Source organism: Orycteropus afer, unplaced genomic scaffold (assembly GCF_000298275.1).
Source record: "Orycteropus afer afer isolate SDZICR_OR568_19922 unplaced genomic scaffold, OryAfe1.0 scaffold00123, whole genome shotgun sequence".
Classification (NCBI taxonomy): domain Eukaryota; kingdom Metazoa; phylum Chordata; class Mammalia; order Tubulidentata; family Orycteropodidae; genus Orycteropus; species Orycteropus afer.
In genome coordinates, this window is record NW_006921710.1 from 5,325,935 (window position 1) to 5,341,279 (window position 15,345).

The window sequence follows — 15,345 nt, forward strand, 5'->3', positions numbered from 1 at the left end:
TAAATTTTGGTCAATGACATGAGACAAAGTATATGTGAACTGCTGTATGAAAAGTGAATTTACTCTGTAAATCTTCACCCAAATCCTAATAAAAAAAAAACAAAAAAAAACCATATGGGCAGTTGTACCCTCTTCTATAGGGTTACTGAGTCAGAATTTGACTTGACAGCAATGGGTTTTCGTTTGCTTTAAAGAAGACTTCAGGGGATATTTTTGGTATAAGGTTTAAAGATTATCCCGGGGCAGTAGTTTCATGGGCTCATCCAGCCTCAATGGCTCCAGAAAGTCTGGATTCCGTGAGAATTTCAAAATCTGTGAAAGCGGAATTTGATCCTAGGGACAGAACTCCCAATGGGAAGCAATGGTAGCTCCTGAATTTGTTTGGAACGTGGTGCCAGGGGACTTGTCTTGAAGTTGTATTTGCATAGCAAGCACATGGGTTTTGTGCATATCACATGTGTACTTGGGAGAGTGGATGGGGACATTTCATTCCCTTCCATGCCACTCCTAGTCCTACTACTATTCCAAAGTCAAGACTGTAAACCAAAATACTGTCTTAAAGGCTCACACTTGGGGTCCCTTTCCCACATTATGCATACCCTGATGGTAAGAAAGCATCCTCCGTAGGGTAAATCCATGGATCTCTTGGATAGTACTAAAGTGCCCATGTTTCATGAACCAGACCACAATCTCTGCCTGTAATTCAAATTAGAGGCTCCAAATCTTAAACTGAGTAAACCATCCAGAGATGGTAGATCTTTCCTTAGGCATGTAATTGACCTTTCCCTTCCATGCAGGTACAGAAGGAAAAAGAAAAAGTGTGTGTGTGTGTGTGTGTGGGAGGGGGTGAAATAAACAAAACATCTGCAGTATTAATATTTGTTGCATTAGAAGTAAGGCTTGTTACCATTATGATCAGCATGTATTATGTTATTTGGGATGATTGAAATGTTTATGAGAATTTAGCATATTAGACATACTTTCTTATTGAAATTTTGATTGATATGAAATTTATTTTAACTTGAAAAGTTTAAGGTGGATTTACATGTGGATGGTTATTTGATTATGCGCTCTCCTTTACTAGGTTCTAAGTTAGATTAGTATATGCCCTGGTTTACCATTGTGTCCCTGGCTAATAGCACAAGGAGTAAAAAAATAAAATAAAAAGCCATTGCCATGGAGTCAAGGAGCTCTGGTGGCATAGTGGTTAAAGCATTTGGCTGCTAACCAAAAGGTCTGCAGTTTGAACCCATCAGCTGCAGTCAATTCCAACTTATGGTGACCCCATGTGTAACAGAGTTGAACTGAGTTCCGTAGGGTTTTCTTGGCTAAAATCTATATGAAAGCAGATCTCCAGGCCTTTCTTCTGCGATGCCACAGGATGAGTTCGAACTGCCAACAAATCTATAAACGAATTGGTTGAAATTATCCCTAAGGTCTTTCTAGCTCTGAATCACATTCCAGCTCTGGTGTGATCTGAGTGTCACGCTCGTCCGGAGCCAGAGGGTGGCTCGAGTCGTCTGAGGTACCAGGTCAGCGCCCGAGACGACACGCTGCCCATTTGGGCCACCAGTACTCCCTACCCACGGAGTAAGTCTCAGCCTAGGTGCACTTCCAGCCGCCCCGCCCCAGGCGCCAAGGTCACGCCCCCGCGCGCCAGTGGCGTTCTGATTGGACAATTATGTGGGGGTGTGGCCGGAAGAGGTGCGCCTGGTGGCAGGGGCGTGGTCTGTGTTGCGCGGAGGAACATGGCGGAACGCGTGGGAAAACGACCCTGTGGCCCGGTACGTTGCTAGAGGTGGGCTCCCTACCGCCCCTGCACTCGCCCGGGAATAGATAGAGGGCGTGAGAGCTCTGTAGCGGGGCCAGACCACCCGCTCCCTGCTCCTCTGCCTATCCGAGGCCCTAAGCCCCGAAGGTGCCTCATGCTCATGGATGCTCGTGGCCCAACCAGGATGAGAACCAGAGATGGGGAGCCGCATTGGAGCTGGGACCACCGGCACAACACCAGGTGGTCCCCTGGACGGCGCCCGAATTCAGGAGGTGGAACCCTTCTCACAGTTACAAGCCCTTTCGTAGTTTATCGCTCTTTGCTCTCCTGACTCCCAGGACGACTGTGGCCGGTTCCGTCCTCTGAGCCTGTTTCCTTTTTTCTCTACTGGGAACTCATTCAACAGCTTATGGAGTGTGTTATTATGTGCCAGTTCTGGTTCCAGGCGTTTAAAGTGAAAGACCAAACTGGCTACTGTAAACTTGGCTAAGACACCCTGAAACCTCAAAGATGCATTCCGGCTTGCAGACCCCACACCCCCACCTGGTGAAACCTCAAAGATAAATTATCAGCCTGAAGACTCCACTCTCCCCAGCCTTGTCAGAAAACAACCCCACTTCCTGGAAACTGCAACTTTTGCAAAACCCTGTGCCCTTCACCAGAGACCTCTATAAAGGGGGCAACAAACACTTCCCTAAAGCGCAGCCCTAATTCGCAACTGGCATTGTCTACGGTTGCTTCTAGAGTCCACCCTCACAGGCTTTTCTTCAATAAAGCCTGCTCTGATCTGTGGAGGTCGTGGCTATTTTCTCTTCACTTACTTTGCTTTAACTTCTGTCTTCCTCATTTTCCTAACAGGAGGTACAGCAGGTGCCTGCCTGATGCTGTCTCAGAGCCAGCAGTGTGTGCGGGCTCCCTGACTGCTTCATTACCTCCGTTTAGACAGAGGGCAGCGGAGTTGCAGGTGTGACCTCCCTCCCCGGTAGGACTTTTCCTCCTCACACTCCTAATGCCCTTCCCACTCTTACTCCAGGGTGAACACGGCCAAAGGATTGAGTGGCGGAAATGGAAAAAGCAGAGTAAGTGTAGGGGTGGGTGGGGTCTGTGTTCCTCCTTCCCTTGGGGAAAGCCGCCAGCTTTGTTCCTTCTTGGTCCCACAGCAACCGAAATAATGAGCAAAAATCCAAGTGTCCTCCCCTCGCCCCCACCTGGCTGTTCACCCAGCAGCACTTCAGAGCCAGGGCTGACCCTCCACAGAGGGGACTGCCCCCTCGACCCCTCCCAGTCAGCATGTTCTCTTCTGCAGAAAAAGAGGAGAAAAAGAAGTGGAAGGCCCTCAAGCTGATGAAAAAACTTGAGCGGCAGCGGGCACAGGAGGAACAGGCAAAGCGCCAGGAGGAGGAGGAGGCAGCACTGCAGAGCGAGGACCAAGGTGAGCTGGGCTCCAGCCTGCAGTGTGGGTCCCGTGGGCAAGGCAGATTGTCGTGTTTGGAAGGGCCCTTAGACCACTGTGTCCAAACATCTTATACTGATGGAGAAACTGAGGCCCAGAGATGGGGAAGGACTTGCCCCAGGACACACAGCAAATTGAGTCCTAACTTCCTATTTAAGCAGATTTCTAACTTCTGGAGGGTAACCATGAGTCTTATACCTTCATAACTTCAGAACTTTGTAATCATAATTTTTACCGTTTTACTGAGCACTTTGTGGGTGCTTTTCATTTTTTAATTTAATAATTTTGATTTTCATAATAAAAATGCCTCGTTTTCTTATCATAAGCAATACACGCTCAAAACAAAACCCCCAAAACGATACTGGAAACGATAAAGAAGAAAAACTGCCCCTGAACATTGTGGTAAAATTTGTCCAGACATTGTGCCCATTTGTACACATGCAGAAGGATTTATAAGTATAATTTGATGACAGTGGGATCATTTTACCCATCCTCTTCTGGAGCTCAGTTTCTCTGATCCCACGCTGTGTCCTGGGTGTTCTTCCACTTAGTACATCTGAATCTACCCAAACCAATTGTGTCTTTTCTCCTCTGCCAGACCCATAACTCTGGAAAGTCAGGAAACCCCATCTGACCTTTGTAGATCCTGGTAGTTACCAGTGATGATGATAACAGTGTAGGGAGCCACTGGGTACACCATCTGTGTCAGACATATGGCTCCTTTCGGACAACCTTGGGAGGGAGATGGTGTGCTCCCGCTGAAGCCAGAAGCTGTCTCAGCTGCCCCACCTTTTGTGTGAGCTTGAGCCACCTCGGTGTTAGTGGGTCAGCTTTATACATAAAAGGCTTATTTGATGGTGGTGGTTATTGTTAGTGGTGTTGAGTCGATTTTCAGCGACCCCATAGGACAGAGTAAAACTGCTTCTAAGTTGTAATCTTGAGTGGAAGGAGCTCTGGTGGCAGAATTGACTCGATGGCAGTAGGTTTGGGGTTTTTTTGGTTAATCTTTTACAGAAACAAATCACCAAGTCCTTCCTCTGTAGATCCACTGGGTGGGTTCAAACCGTCAACCTTTCATTTAATAGCTGAGTGCTTAATTGTTCCACCAAAGAGCTCCTTTGATTAGTCCTTTATACTTACTAAGAAAAGATATTAGCTCTCATTATCCCCATTTTACAGCTGGGGAACTGAGGCAGGAAGGGGCAGAGCAAGGATATGAACATAGGCTAATACTTACAACAACGCCTTGGCCTTGCCCAGTGGTCTGCTATGTATATAGGAGCCTTGGAGAATACTGAGCCATTTTCATTTTGGGGAGACTGAGGCCCAGAAAGGGAACTTGGATCTATGCTGGTGATCTCAAAATTCTCAACCACCCACCCCTACCACCCCCATCTCTGTTGGAAAAGGCTCTATGTGCCCTGGTGCTAGAGGGAGGGAGGAGAGAGTGGGGCCCTGGCCTGACTATGAGCACCCATTCACTGCCCAGGGCGGCCTTACACCCTGAGCGTGGCCCTGCCAGGCTCCATCCTGGACAACGCCCAGTCGCCTGAGCTTCGCACCTACCTGGCCGGCCAGATTGCTAGAGCCTGTGTCATCTTCTGTGTGGATGAGATTGTGGTGTTTGACGAAGAGGGCCAAGACGCCAAGTAAGGGGCCATCCATAGGGCATCAGGACTCAGAAGGGCCCAGGCACTGCTGGGATTGGCTGTGGCTTCTCCTTCCCTCCTACCCCCCACCTCCCACCCTAACTATCTGAAATGTCCACGCTGTGATCACTGGAGGGTAGGATTGTGAGGCAGGGCACTGGCTGCAGAGGATCAGACTGGGTGGGAGGAGCGCTAAAGGAGGCTGGAAACATAGTAGGACCTCGAGCCCTATCTTTCTCTCTAGGACTGTGGAGGGGGAATTCATGGGAGTCGGCAAGAAGGGGCAGGCATGTGTACAGCTGGCCCGAATCCTGCAGTACCTGGAGTGTCCACAGTAAGGGTGACAGAGGGTGGACTTCCCTGAGTGTGAGTGAGGAGTGGCCAAGGTGCAGGTCAAGATGGCCTCCACCAGCAACCTCCTCAGACTGGCATTCTTTACTAGGTACCTGAGAAAGGCATTCTTCCCCAAGCACCAGGATCTACAGTTTGCAGGTAAGGCTGAGTAACCATACTCCATTTTCCATGGATCATCCCCCAACACTGAAAAGTCATCCTGTCCTACCCACCCATCACACAGTTGGGAAAATAGGCCCGGGAGGGGGAGGCTGTGCTCCGTGGCAAACAGCATGTTTTTGGCAGCGTTGGAACTTGAACCAGGGTCCCCAGTGTTCTTTAACATCTTCCAGACTCTTTCCGGGCCCTCCCCACCCACAGGACTGCTTAACCCCTTGGACAGCCCTCACCACATGCGGCAGGATGAGGAATCCGAGTTCCGAGAGGGCATTGTGCTGGATCGGCCCACCCGGCCAGGCCACGGCTCCTTTGTCAACTGTGGCATGAAGAAGGTGGGAATGAGGTGGTGTACCTACCACTGCTGGAGCTGACCCCCGGACACACCTGCCTATGGAGAGGTGGCAGGGCGTGGCAGTGGGGAGCCCTGGACCCAGGCATCTCTGTTTGCAGAGCTCCCATTAATGCAGATGTGGGCCAGAGAAGTGCCAAGCGGGGTTCAGTAAGATGAAGCTGAGAACGAATGTACTGCTGTTTTAAAAAGCAAAACAACAAAAAAGTCTTCATTCATGCTATAAAAAAAATAATCATCTTTTTCCAGATCACTCTGGGGCTGCTCCAGGGTTATAAAGAACCAAGCCAGGGATTGGAAGTATTTTCCACCGAAACTTTCAAGTCTCTTTGGTCAGAGGCAGAAATGCTTAAATGTGTGGAATCCCCTCCTCGCCAAATAAACAGGCCAGGAATAACCAGCTAAAAGTAAACCACACAGCAGGGAAGAGCGTGAGAAACTCAAAAGTGGAAGAAAGGGACAAATTAAAAAACAGCACAAAACACAAGCATTAGTTACTATTATTATTCATAATAGCTCCTCGTGGTAAGCACTTACTCCATGCCAGGAGTTGTGCAGTGTAACAATAACTTTTTATTTACAGAAGGTTTTTGTTTGACAGATGAGGAAACTGAGGCTTGGGGAGATCAAATGATCTCAGATTTCTAAAGTTAGTAAGTGGCAGAGCCACCAACATGTAGAAGCCAAGATTTCATCTATTCATGAAATAATTCTTTCCAACCATGCCAGGCCCTGTGCAGAAGGTGCTCATTCTTGACCAGTGTTTGTGGTTGATAGTCTCCTGCGGGCAGGCCTGATCCAGGTGCCAGCAAAACGGGACAGTCTCTCGCCAGCCCCCACAGAGCCCCTGGCATCAGAGAGCAGTGACCTCTGCTAGTCCTGGGGGGAACACCACCCATTTCTTCTGGCTTCTTTCCCAGGAGGTGAAGATTGACAAGAACCTGGAGCCTGGACTCCGAGTGACTGTGCGACTGAACCAGAAGCAGCTCCCAGGTATCTGGAGGCTTCCCCAGCCCAAGGTGGTCTGGCCAGCCCAGGAGCTCAGAGCCACCTCCTTCTACCTTGCTGCACCCTCACCCAGTCCTCCACAGATGGTTGGTTTCCCTTCCAGAAAGCAAGACGTACCGTGGAAAAGTTGTATCATCACAGGACCCTCGTACCAAAGCTGGTCTCTACTGGGGCTACACCGTCCGGCTGGCCTCCTGCCTCAGTAAGGACCAAGTTTTTTCCAGTAACTATCCATTCATCCTTCTGGGAGGCACCAGAGAGCCTTGCTGGACCCTAAAGTCAGACTGGGGTTCTGAGTTCTACCAGCTAGTTCTTAGGTGCCTTTCCATCTCGCCTGATCTCCTAGTCTGTGGGGTCAGGGATGGCACTCCAGTGCACTGCCTGGAGTGCTGTTAAGGGTCTCTGAGGAGAGTTGCGTGACTGATTAGTAATGTCTTTTGTGAGGCTGAGAATGGGGACAAGAGGGCCAGATCCACTGCAGGCTCCTTCCCACCCTCACCCCTGCTTTGTTCCAGCCTAGTACAGGCTTGATCTCTGCCTGCCCAGTCCCTAGGCAGCGGAAGCCCTGGCTTGCCAGGAACAGTGGAGAGCCTTGGGGTGACTCCCTGACTAGAGTCCCTCTTCCATCCTCCCCCACTCAGTATATACTCAGAGGTGAGAGGCTGTGGATGATGGGGAGCAGGGCACCTGCTGAGTTGGCTTCACCACCAGGTGCTGTGTTTGCCGAGGCGCCCTTCAAGGACGGTTATGACCTGACCATTGGGACGTCAGAGCGAGGCTCCGATGTGGCCTCCGCCCAGCTTCCCAGCTTCAGGTGGGCACAGCCTGAGGGGAAGGTGTAGGACTACACTGGGAACCTGTACAGACTGGGGCCCTGCTGTGTGCTGATGAGGGCTGAGAGCTCTGGGGGCTGTGTTTGGTGGAGACTTAAGGAACAATGACCTAACCCCCTCCCCTCTCTGTGTGCCAGGCACGCGCTGGTGGTGTTCGGGGGCCTAGAGGGGCTAGAAGCTGGAGTGGATGCTGACCCCAACCTGGAGGTCACTGAACCCAGTGTCCTCTTCGACCTGTACGTCAACACCTGCCCCAACCAGGGCAGCCGCACCATCCGCACCGAGGTGAGCCCACCTGCCTTTCCCACCTCCAGTCCCAGGCTATATGCAAGGTTTAGCCACCTGCAGTGGGGCCAGCACCCCAGCTAGTGATGCACCTTGAGATCTGTCCAAAGGGAACTGGGATTGCAGTTATCTCCTGTAGCATCCTGATAGCATCCTGGGCAGGAATGTAGGCAGGCACTGAAGATAGGCCAGGGGCTGGAGGACCTGGCTCAGCCTTCCAGGCCTCAGCCCATTGCCATTCTCTGTTCCAGGAAGCCATCCTCATCTCCCTGGCTGCCCTGCAGCCCAGCCTCACTCAAGCAGGTGGCCGGCCCAGCTGAAGGTACTGTCAAGACATCTAAGAAGCTGCTGTGAAGCCAGGGCTTTGTGTGGGTCACCTGGGACAGATACAGCAAGACTTGTCTCCAAAAATAACCACCTTTAATGCAGCCCAGCCTCATAAACCCACAATCTTACTCGGCAGGCGCCCTCACTTGCGGCCAGCAGTGATGGCCTTAAGGCTGCCTGCCCGTGCCAAGATGTTTGGCACAAAGAGCAGCCCTGAGGCCCGCTCGATGCTCTCGATGGGCACCAGGAAGCGCTCCAGCGGGACTGCCTCATCAACAGGTGCATTGGGCATCACATAGGAACGGAGCTCAATTTGCCCACCTGTTGCCTCCAGGATCAGCACCTTGAAGAAGTGTGTGGGCACGGCCACGTGGTTCTTGCCAATCACCTGGTACGTCACGTAGGACTTCCCATCAGCTTCTGTTCTGCAGGCAGATCCAAGCACACTTCCTCTCAGGACTCCCAGCGGGGCTGAAGCCTGGTCAGACCCAGGGCCACTGCCTCCAGGAAGCCTTCTCTGACCCAACCTCCACCTTATGTCAGTGAGGCTTCTGTGCCCTACCTGGCTTCCCCTCAAGGCTGGGAACCCTCTTTAGGGTAGACTAACTCTTACTCTCTGTTTCTTCATGCCCAGTCCTGGGTCAGGCAGACTAGGAGACAATAAATACTGCTAAAGAATGAAGCCTTCTGAACATTCACATTCATCCCAATATGACATTTGATAACTGCCTCTCCTTATGGAGGGGGAACACCAAGTAGGCAAGGACAGTAATGGCTGAACTCCCAGTACACAGCATGGGACCTGGCATTTAGTAGGCACCCAGAACACTGGATCAGTGATGTCGGGCTTCTCAGCGGAGTCTACGCCAGTCCAGTAAGCCATAGGAGGCACTTGCTAATTAATACTTATTTATGCCTCCTGGTGCTGAGTCCTGACTAGTCCAGGCCCTGGATTAAGCAGGTAGCATCCACCATCCCACTCAGTTCCCTCAATAACTCTGAAGTAAACAGCAGTATTGTCTGTCTGATAGCAGCAGACAACCTATTGCCACAATCATCCCTGTCCTTAAGGAGCCAAGAAAACTGCTGAGTATACAAAGAACTGAGTCCCATCTAGAAGGCAGGGCTGCATAGGGACTAGAGTGAAGGCTCTTGGTTAGGCAGATCTGAGTTCCAACTAGGTGAGGGTGCTCCAAGCAGAAGAGAGGCTGAAGCAAGAGAGGCTGCTGTGTTCAGGGGCCTGCAAGGTTTCTATCTGAGCAGAAAAGGGTTAGGGTGAGTGTGGCATGAGATACTGAAAGAAGAGCAAGGTGCCTTTGGACAGAAAAGGGAGGTGTAGGTGAGTATGGAAAAGGTCTCTAGTTGTGGAAGTGAGATGGGGAGCCCCAAGGCAGGGATGCAGACTTGTCAAGAAACCAGATGAGTAGTGTGACCTGAGAGTGTTAACCCAGAGTCTGGCAAGCTAAACGGGTTTGAGTGGTGGGGCACTGCGGGGACAGCTTGCAGGTTAGCAAGGCCTTGCTGTGCCTGGACCCCCAGTTCCAGCCTCACCTGGGCAGGAAGAGTGGTCCCGTGCAGACATAGACATTTTGGTAGGTGCGGGTCAAGCTGCGGCTGTACTTCTCCAGGTTGTTCCAGGCATTTTGATTGAGGTGGGGCACCTGGGAGGAGAGGTGGAGTTCAGTGGGACTCAGGTGGAAACCCCCTCCCACTGTCTTAGCAAAGAGCTGCTCTTAGCCCTTTGTCTCACGTGGCCATGAGGACAGACCCTGATAGGACTGACAGGGTGCTATCCTCCCCACCTTCCATCTAGGATGGGAGGACTGGCACCTCAGATCTCAGAGCTGAAAGAAGGAAAACGGCAGATTTTCACTCCCTTTCAGAAGGAGAAATTGAGGCCTGGCCCCTAGAGGGGTTCATGGGAACGCCAATTCTCCCATTTATTTCTCCTTTCCTTTCCCAGTCTGAACCGTGTTCAGAGCCCTGGCTGAGAGCTTTATAGAGTCTGCCACTGACTCCATCACCTTAGCTCTCCAGGCCTCAGTACCACTAGTCAGTCCAGTGGGTAGGGGCTGTGCTAGGAAAGCATAACAAGTATAATCATTGGTTTGTCCCCTCCAGCTTCATCCAGAACCCCCAGAAGTCTCCTTCCACTGGGTGCCTGGTCTTGCTGGGCACGGGGCCAGTGGCAGGGCAGCTTGTTAAAGATGCAGTGACTGATACTAACAGCTTGATCGTGTGCAGGAGGCACGGTAGTAGGACAATGGCTGAAAACTCAGGCTTCTGTACACTGACTGCCTGGGTTCTCTTCTCAAAGCATATGTGACATAGAGCTAGTCACTGTACCTCGTTTGAGCCTCAGTGTCCTCAATTGTAGTAGTAATTAACATTCACTGAATGCTTGACTGAGCTGGGAAGTACTCATTACTTTCACGCATTGTCTTTAGTTCGTCAGCACTACCGCAAGACGGAGGTGAATAGAAATTTCCTCATTTTATGGAAGAGGAAACTGATGCTCCGGGAGGTTCCTAGGGCCAACGGTGAGTTCCAGGCCAGGTGCGACTGCACAGCTGGAGAAGGGAGCCCGGACATGCAAAGCCTTCCCAGCATTCCGAACTAACTTCCCTCTACGGCGCGCGGAGTGATTAGCAAGACGCCTGACCTAGAGAGCGCACTCAGCAACCACCCATTCTGCGAAAGAACAAAACCAAGACTTAGAGGCGAGGTGGATGGGCCCTTGTCCCGTAGCCAGTGCGCAGGCGCTACCTGGGGAGCGACGTTGCTCAGATAGAAGGTATCGTCCATTGCCTTCTGACTCCAGCGGTGGTTGGCTGCGGCTGCGAGGTGGCCGCGGTCGAAGCCGCTGCCGCGGTAGTCGGCATTGGTGGCACGGTGGTACGCATGCACCGACTCGTCCTCGCGGAAGTCGCACGAGCTGCGGTCGCCTTCGCCGCGGAGCCGCTCAGGCCGCAGCTGCTCGACCACCCAAAGCGCGCTGCGGGTACGTGGGTCGTAGCACAGTACATATGACTCGCGGGTCTTGAGCTGCGCCAGCCCAGGCAGCCCATACTTGGCCAGCTCGCCACCTACCGGTCCCGAAGGAACAGTGGGAAGCTCGGCCGCCGCCGCCACAGGCAGCACAGGCAGGCGACCTAACAGACCTGGCCCTGCCTGCGCGTCTGCCTGCCGTCGCCGCCGCCAGCCCTCCGCGATCACGCCCACCCCTGCGCCCAGCGCCAGGGTCAGACTGGTTCTTAGCACCCACATGGCGGAAGACCTGGGCCAGAAGTGATGGAACACAGCCTGAGGACTGGAGCGAACGCCGCGACCTCGGGACTCCGACCCGCGAGGTTCTTAAAGCGGCTGTGCCGGCCCGCAGGGTCCACCGTAAGAATAAGGGTGAATGGGGGCGTGGGAAGATAAGAATATCTTAGGACAATCCACTCCGACGCTCATTAGGCTTAGTACTTACAAAGAAGTCAGCAAGACCCTCGCCGGCCAGTCTCACGCCACCCTTTCCTTGCCCTTTTAAGACGCGTGCATGAGGGGGCGTGTCACCACCACGTCAGCTCACGATTGGCCGCCGGCAGGCTCGGGTCCGCCCAGCCTCCTCTCTCGCATCTCGACGAAGGAACTCAGTGCGGGTACGGCGGCCCCAGGAGGAGCGCCAGGCGCTGTCAAAGGACTGGTCTAAACGTCACTTAATCCTCAAGGTTTCCTATTTAATAATACCCAGTGCTAAGAATAAAGACGCGAGCAACTGATGCTAACCCCTAGTTTAAATGGAAAGTGGTACGATCACAGAAAACAGTTTAACAGTATGTAAGAAAAGCCTTAAAATTATTCCCACCTTTCAGCACTCAAGACTGACTGAGCTGAGGAAATTAATCAGAAATTCAAGGCCGCAAAAAACAAATATTCACACCTTCGAGACTATGGCCCTTAGTCATCCTTTGGGCCTAGAATTAAATTCACCCTGTGGCTTACCTTGCAGCCAGCCATGAGAGATGAACAATACACCAGTGAGGTGCACTTTAGAACAATCAACCGCGCAAGAACAGAAGGGAAGCATTTGCGCAGGGAGAAAGCTCAGAAGGTACGAACCCAGAGGAAAGAACACAGGGAAAAACGTCAGGAAGGAAGGGAGAAGAGAGTTGTTACATTGTGGGGATTGAAATCAATGTTGGGAAACAAAATGTGCATAAACTGCTGAATGGAAAATGAGTTTGTGTAAACTTTCATCCAAATCACAATAAAAAGTTAAAAACAAAAAATTCATTGTGTATTTAGAAATAGGAATTCAGTAAGGTCGATAGCATACTAGATAGTATATAAGTCAAAATTTTTTTTCATCATACAGCTTGCTCTGATATACAAAACTATCAAGAAAATGTTTATTATCACATCTGCTTAAAATGACTAACATGTTGTCACTGACTGCAGGATCATAGGTGATTTATGTTTCTGAATTTTCAGTTTTTAAATATAAAAAATAACTTGCTATGTAACCATGTATGTTACACATCCTTCCCCAGCCCACACTCCCTCCAGCTATAAAACTTGCCGTGGTTGAATGAGGTCTGTATAAGCTCTTACAAGACTTCCTGGCCTTACCCTTAAGGAGCTCTGGTGGTATTGGTTAAAGCATCTGACTACTAACCAAAAAGGTCAGCGATTCCAACCCAACAAAGATGAGGCAGTCTGCCTCCATAAAGATTTACAACATTGGAAACCCTATGGGGCAGTTCTACTCTCCCCTATAAGGTCACCAGGAGTCAGAATCAACTCAATGGCAGGAGATTTGGGGGTGGGAGCCTCTTAAGACTGCTCTAGGAAGACTTGACTCCATTCCCACTCAAGCTTTCTTCCCTGTTCCCACAGACCTCTGAGGTTTCAGCCCATCATAGCACCAATGCCCACTGCAAAGAAGACATGATTTATTGAAGACAATTTATCAACAGCATTGATTCAAGAACAAAACAGATGAAAAACCAAAAGCAGACTAACCTTCTGACCCTCTGGAGTGTGGCCTATTCAATTCATACAGCTTAATCTGTGAAAGTATCCAAAATCCTGGGGGCAGCTCCTTAAGCAGGAAGCCTTGGTCACTCCCTGGCTCTCTGGGGAGCTCCCTTGAGAGTCTGGAGAGGGGATCACTAAGGGAAGGTCCCTTTCTCAGGCAGTATCCCACTATGGAGCTCAGCCTAACTAGGTCATGGTCCCCTTAATCTTGACCTTCACCCCAAGCTCAAGGAGAGGGCACTAGAGCCAGATTTGCCACGGAGGCAAATTAGTTGCAATGATTCAACTAGTATGGCCCCAAGTGGACAGGCAGGGGCAGGCAAGAGGAAATGCATCAGACTCCTGAGCAGTGTCTGTTGGATCCCAGGCTTTGGCCCAAGCCTCAGGCTGTGAGGGGGTTGGGGCTAAACAAACTGCCAAGTCCTGGGAAACTGTGTGCCCCGTCCTAGACGCCCTGGAGTCTGGCAAGGATACCAGCTCTCATCTCCCTTCCACTCAGCTCCAGTACAGAGCTCAAAGGCCTCCTAGCCAGGACCTGCTAGAAAACAAGGAAAGTTTGAAAAGCACAAGAAAATGCTGGCTCTAACCTTGGAAAAACAGAAGGACCTCGTCTCTACTTTCTACCTTCATGTCCCACCCACTATTGGCAAAGCAAGCACTTGCCAATCTGCGATAAATAACTATGCATCTGAATAAATAGTAAGTCTTCCAAATACCATGTGCTGGGAAGAGGCAGCAAAAAGGCAAGTGTGTCAAGGCCTAGCAGAGTCCAAGGTATAGCCTGGGAAAGGAGCCACATGGGAGAAACGGTTTTTTGCCCACAGGTGGGCTTGGCCGGCAAGAAATCCTGGCTGCTAGTCAGGTGGTTTTGGGGGCAAGAGAGCCCCTGGGGCCCTACTCAAGCTGGCGAGTCTGGACAGAAGATGAAGACCTCTGCTACCCAGCTCCAGGCCCACACACACTACCTGCTTCCTCACAAAAAAGGGTGGGGACTTGCCAAAAGTCTTACCACTCTCACAGCCCAGCACCGGGAGCAGTCAGCTGCTCCTGCTTAGAGTACATGCCCCAACACCTGGGTATAGCCCAAGCAGGTGACCAGAGAAGGGCCAGGACCTCCTTCAGCCTGCTTGGGGATGAAGGGACAAGCAAAGGCCCCAACACAAGACTCTCCTACACTGACAGGGTCCAGGGCCTTTGAGCTCATTTTTGCCTGGTGCCAGGAAGGCTCCCCGTGGTCCAACTTATCCTCTACGGGACTCAAAAGGCATGGCTAGAACCTGGAAGCCAAGAGAATAACAACTTTGGAAACACTTGAATCCCAAACCCTGGGATAGAATCCTCTTGACAATCTTTTTCCTTGGAGCACAGACCACCCCAGGGAGGGAAGGGCCTTTGGGGGAACTTCCAGAAAGATGCAGATCTCCCTCTTCTCCATTTTTTCTCAGTGGCTCTTGGTTTCCAAGTTTTTGTCATGGGGGCAGGCTGAGTAGGCCTCTCAATGTACACTCCTTCTTAGCCTGGGGAACCTGGAAGCCTAGGACTGGAGGGTAGAAGCAGGATGCAAAGGCCAACATTGATATCCAGGGGCTCTGCTGAGCCAGAATCCTCATTCTGTCTTCCAGACTTATGGGAGTGGAGAAGGGACAAGAGGGAAAGAGGCCAGGGATAAGGCACCCCAAAAGAAAAGGGCAGAGGGCAAGCACTGGAGAGGGGAACAAAAATAATGAAAACATCATGTCCACCCTCTGTGAAGAGGTGATGACAGAGAACCAGAGGCAGAGATAGATGCAGAAGCAGAGAGACCTAAAGGGATTCAAAGACACCCTCACCTCTACACTAACACAAAAAGCAGAGCCATCTGGGGGACTCTGAGACATACACACAGGGACCTTACACACTCAGTGAGAAATAGGACATGACCTCAGCCCGAAAGCCTCTTAGCTCCTACATAGTGTCACTTTCGCCATGAAGAAGTCTCACCACTAACCCCCACAAGAAGTGGTCTCCAGTCCATGTGCCCACTGCCTGCCCCCTACCAGGGTCCAGAAGACCAGAAGCAGGAAAGGAGGAAGGGGGTGGGAGAGCAGAGGCAGAAGGGACACTTGACAGCCTCTCAGTGCTCCCAAACGGCCCCA

General features: G+C 51.2%; 2 protein-coding genes across 2 annotated transcripts; one reads left to right on the top strand and one right to left on the bottom strand.

The window, feature by feature from the left end:
* Positions 1-1,748: 1,748 nt before the first annotated feature.
* Positions 1,749-8,181, top strand: SPOUT1 (SPOUT domain containing methyltransferase 1). Its single transcript, XM_007944358.1, has 12 exons — positions 1,749-1,784; positions 2,805-2,850; positions 3,078-3,203; positions 4,714-4,873; positions 5,118-5,207; positions 5,316-5,365; positions 5,588-5,718; positions 6,656-6,728; positions 6,847-6,945; positions 7,455-7,557; positions 7,714-7,861; positions 8,113-8,181. Exons 1-12 carry the CDS (start codon positions 1,749-1,751, stop codon positions 8,179-8,181), a joined length of 1,131 nt encoding a protein of 376 aa, XP_007942549.1.
* A 149-nt stretch (positions 8,182-8,330) lies between these two features.
* Positions 8,331-11,455, bottom strand: ENDOG (endonuclease G). Its single transcript, XM_007944251.2, has 3 exons — positions 10,955-11,455; positions 9,740-9,849; positions 8,331-8,613 (listed from the first exon to the last, which is right to left on the bottom strand). The coding sequence occupies exons 1-3, from the start codon at positions 11,453-11,455 to the stop codon at positions 8,331-8,333; spliced, it is 894 nt and encodes a 297-aa protein (XP_007942442.1).
* Between the last annotated feature and the right edge of the window lie 3,890 nt (positions 11,456-15,345).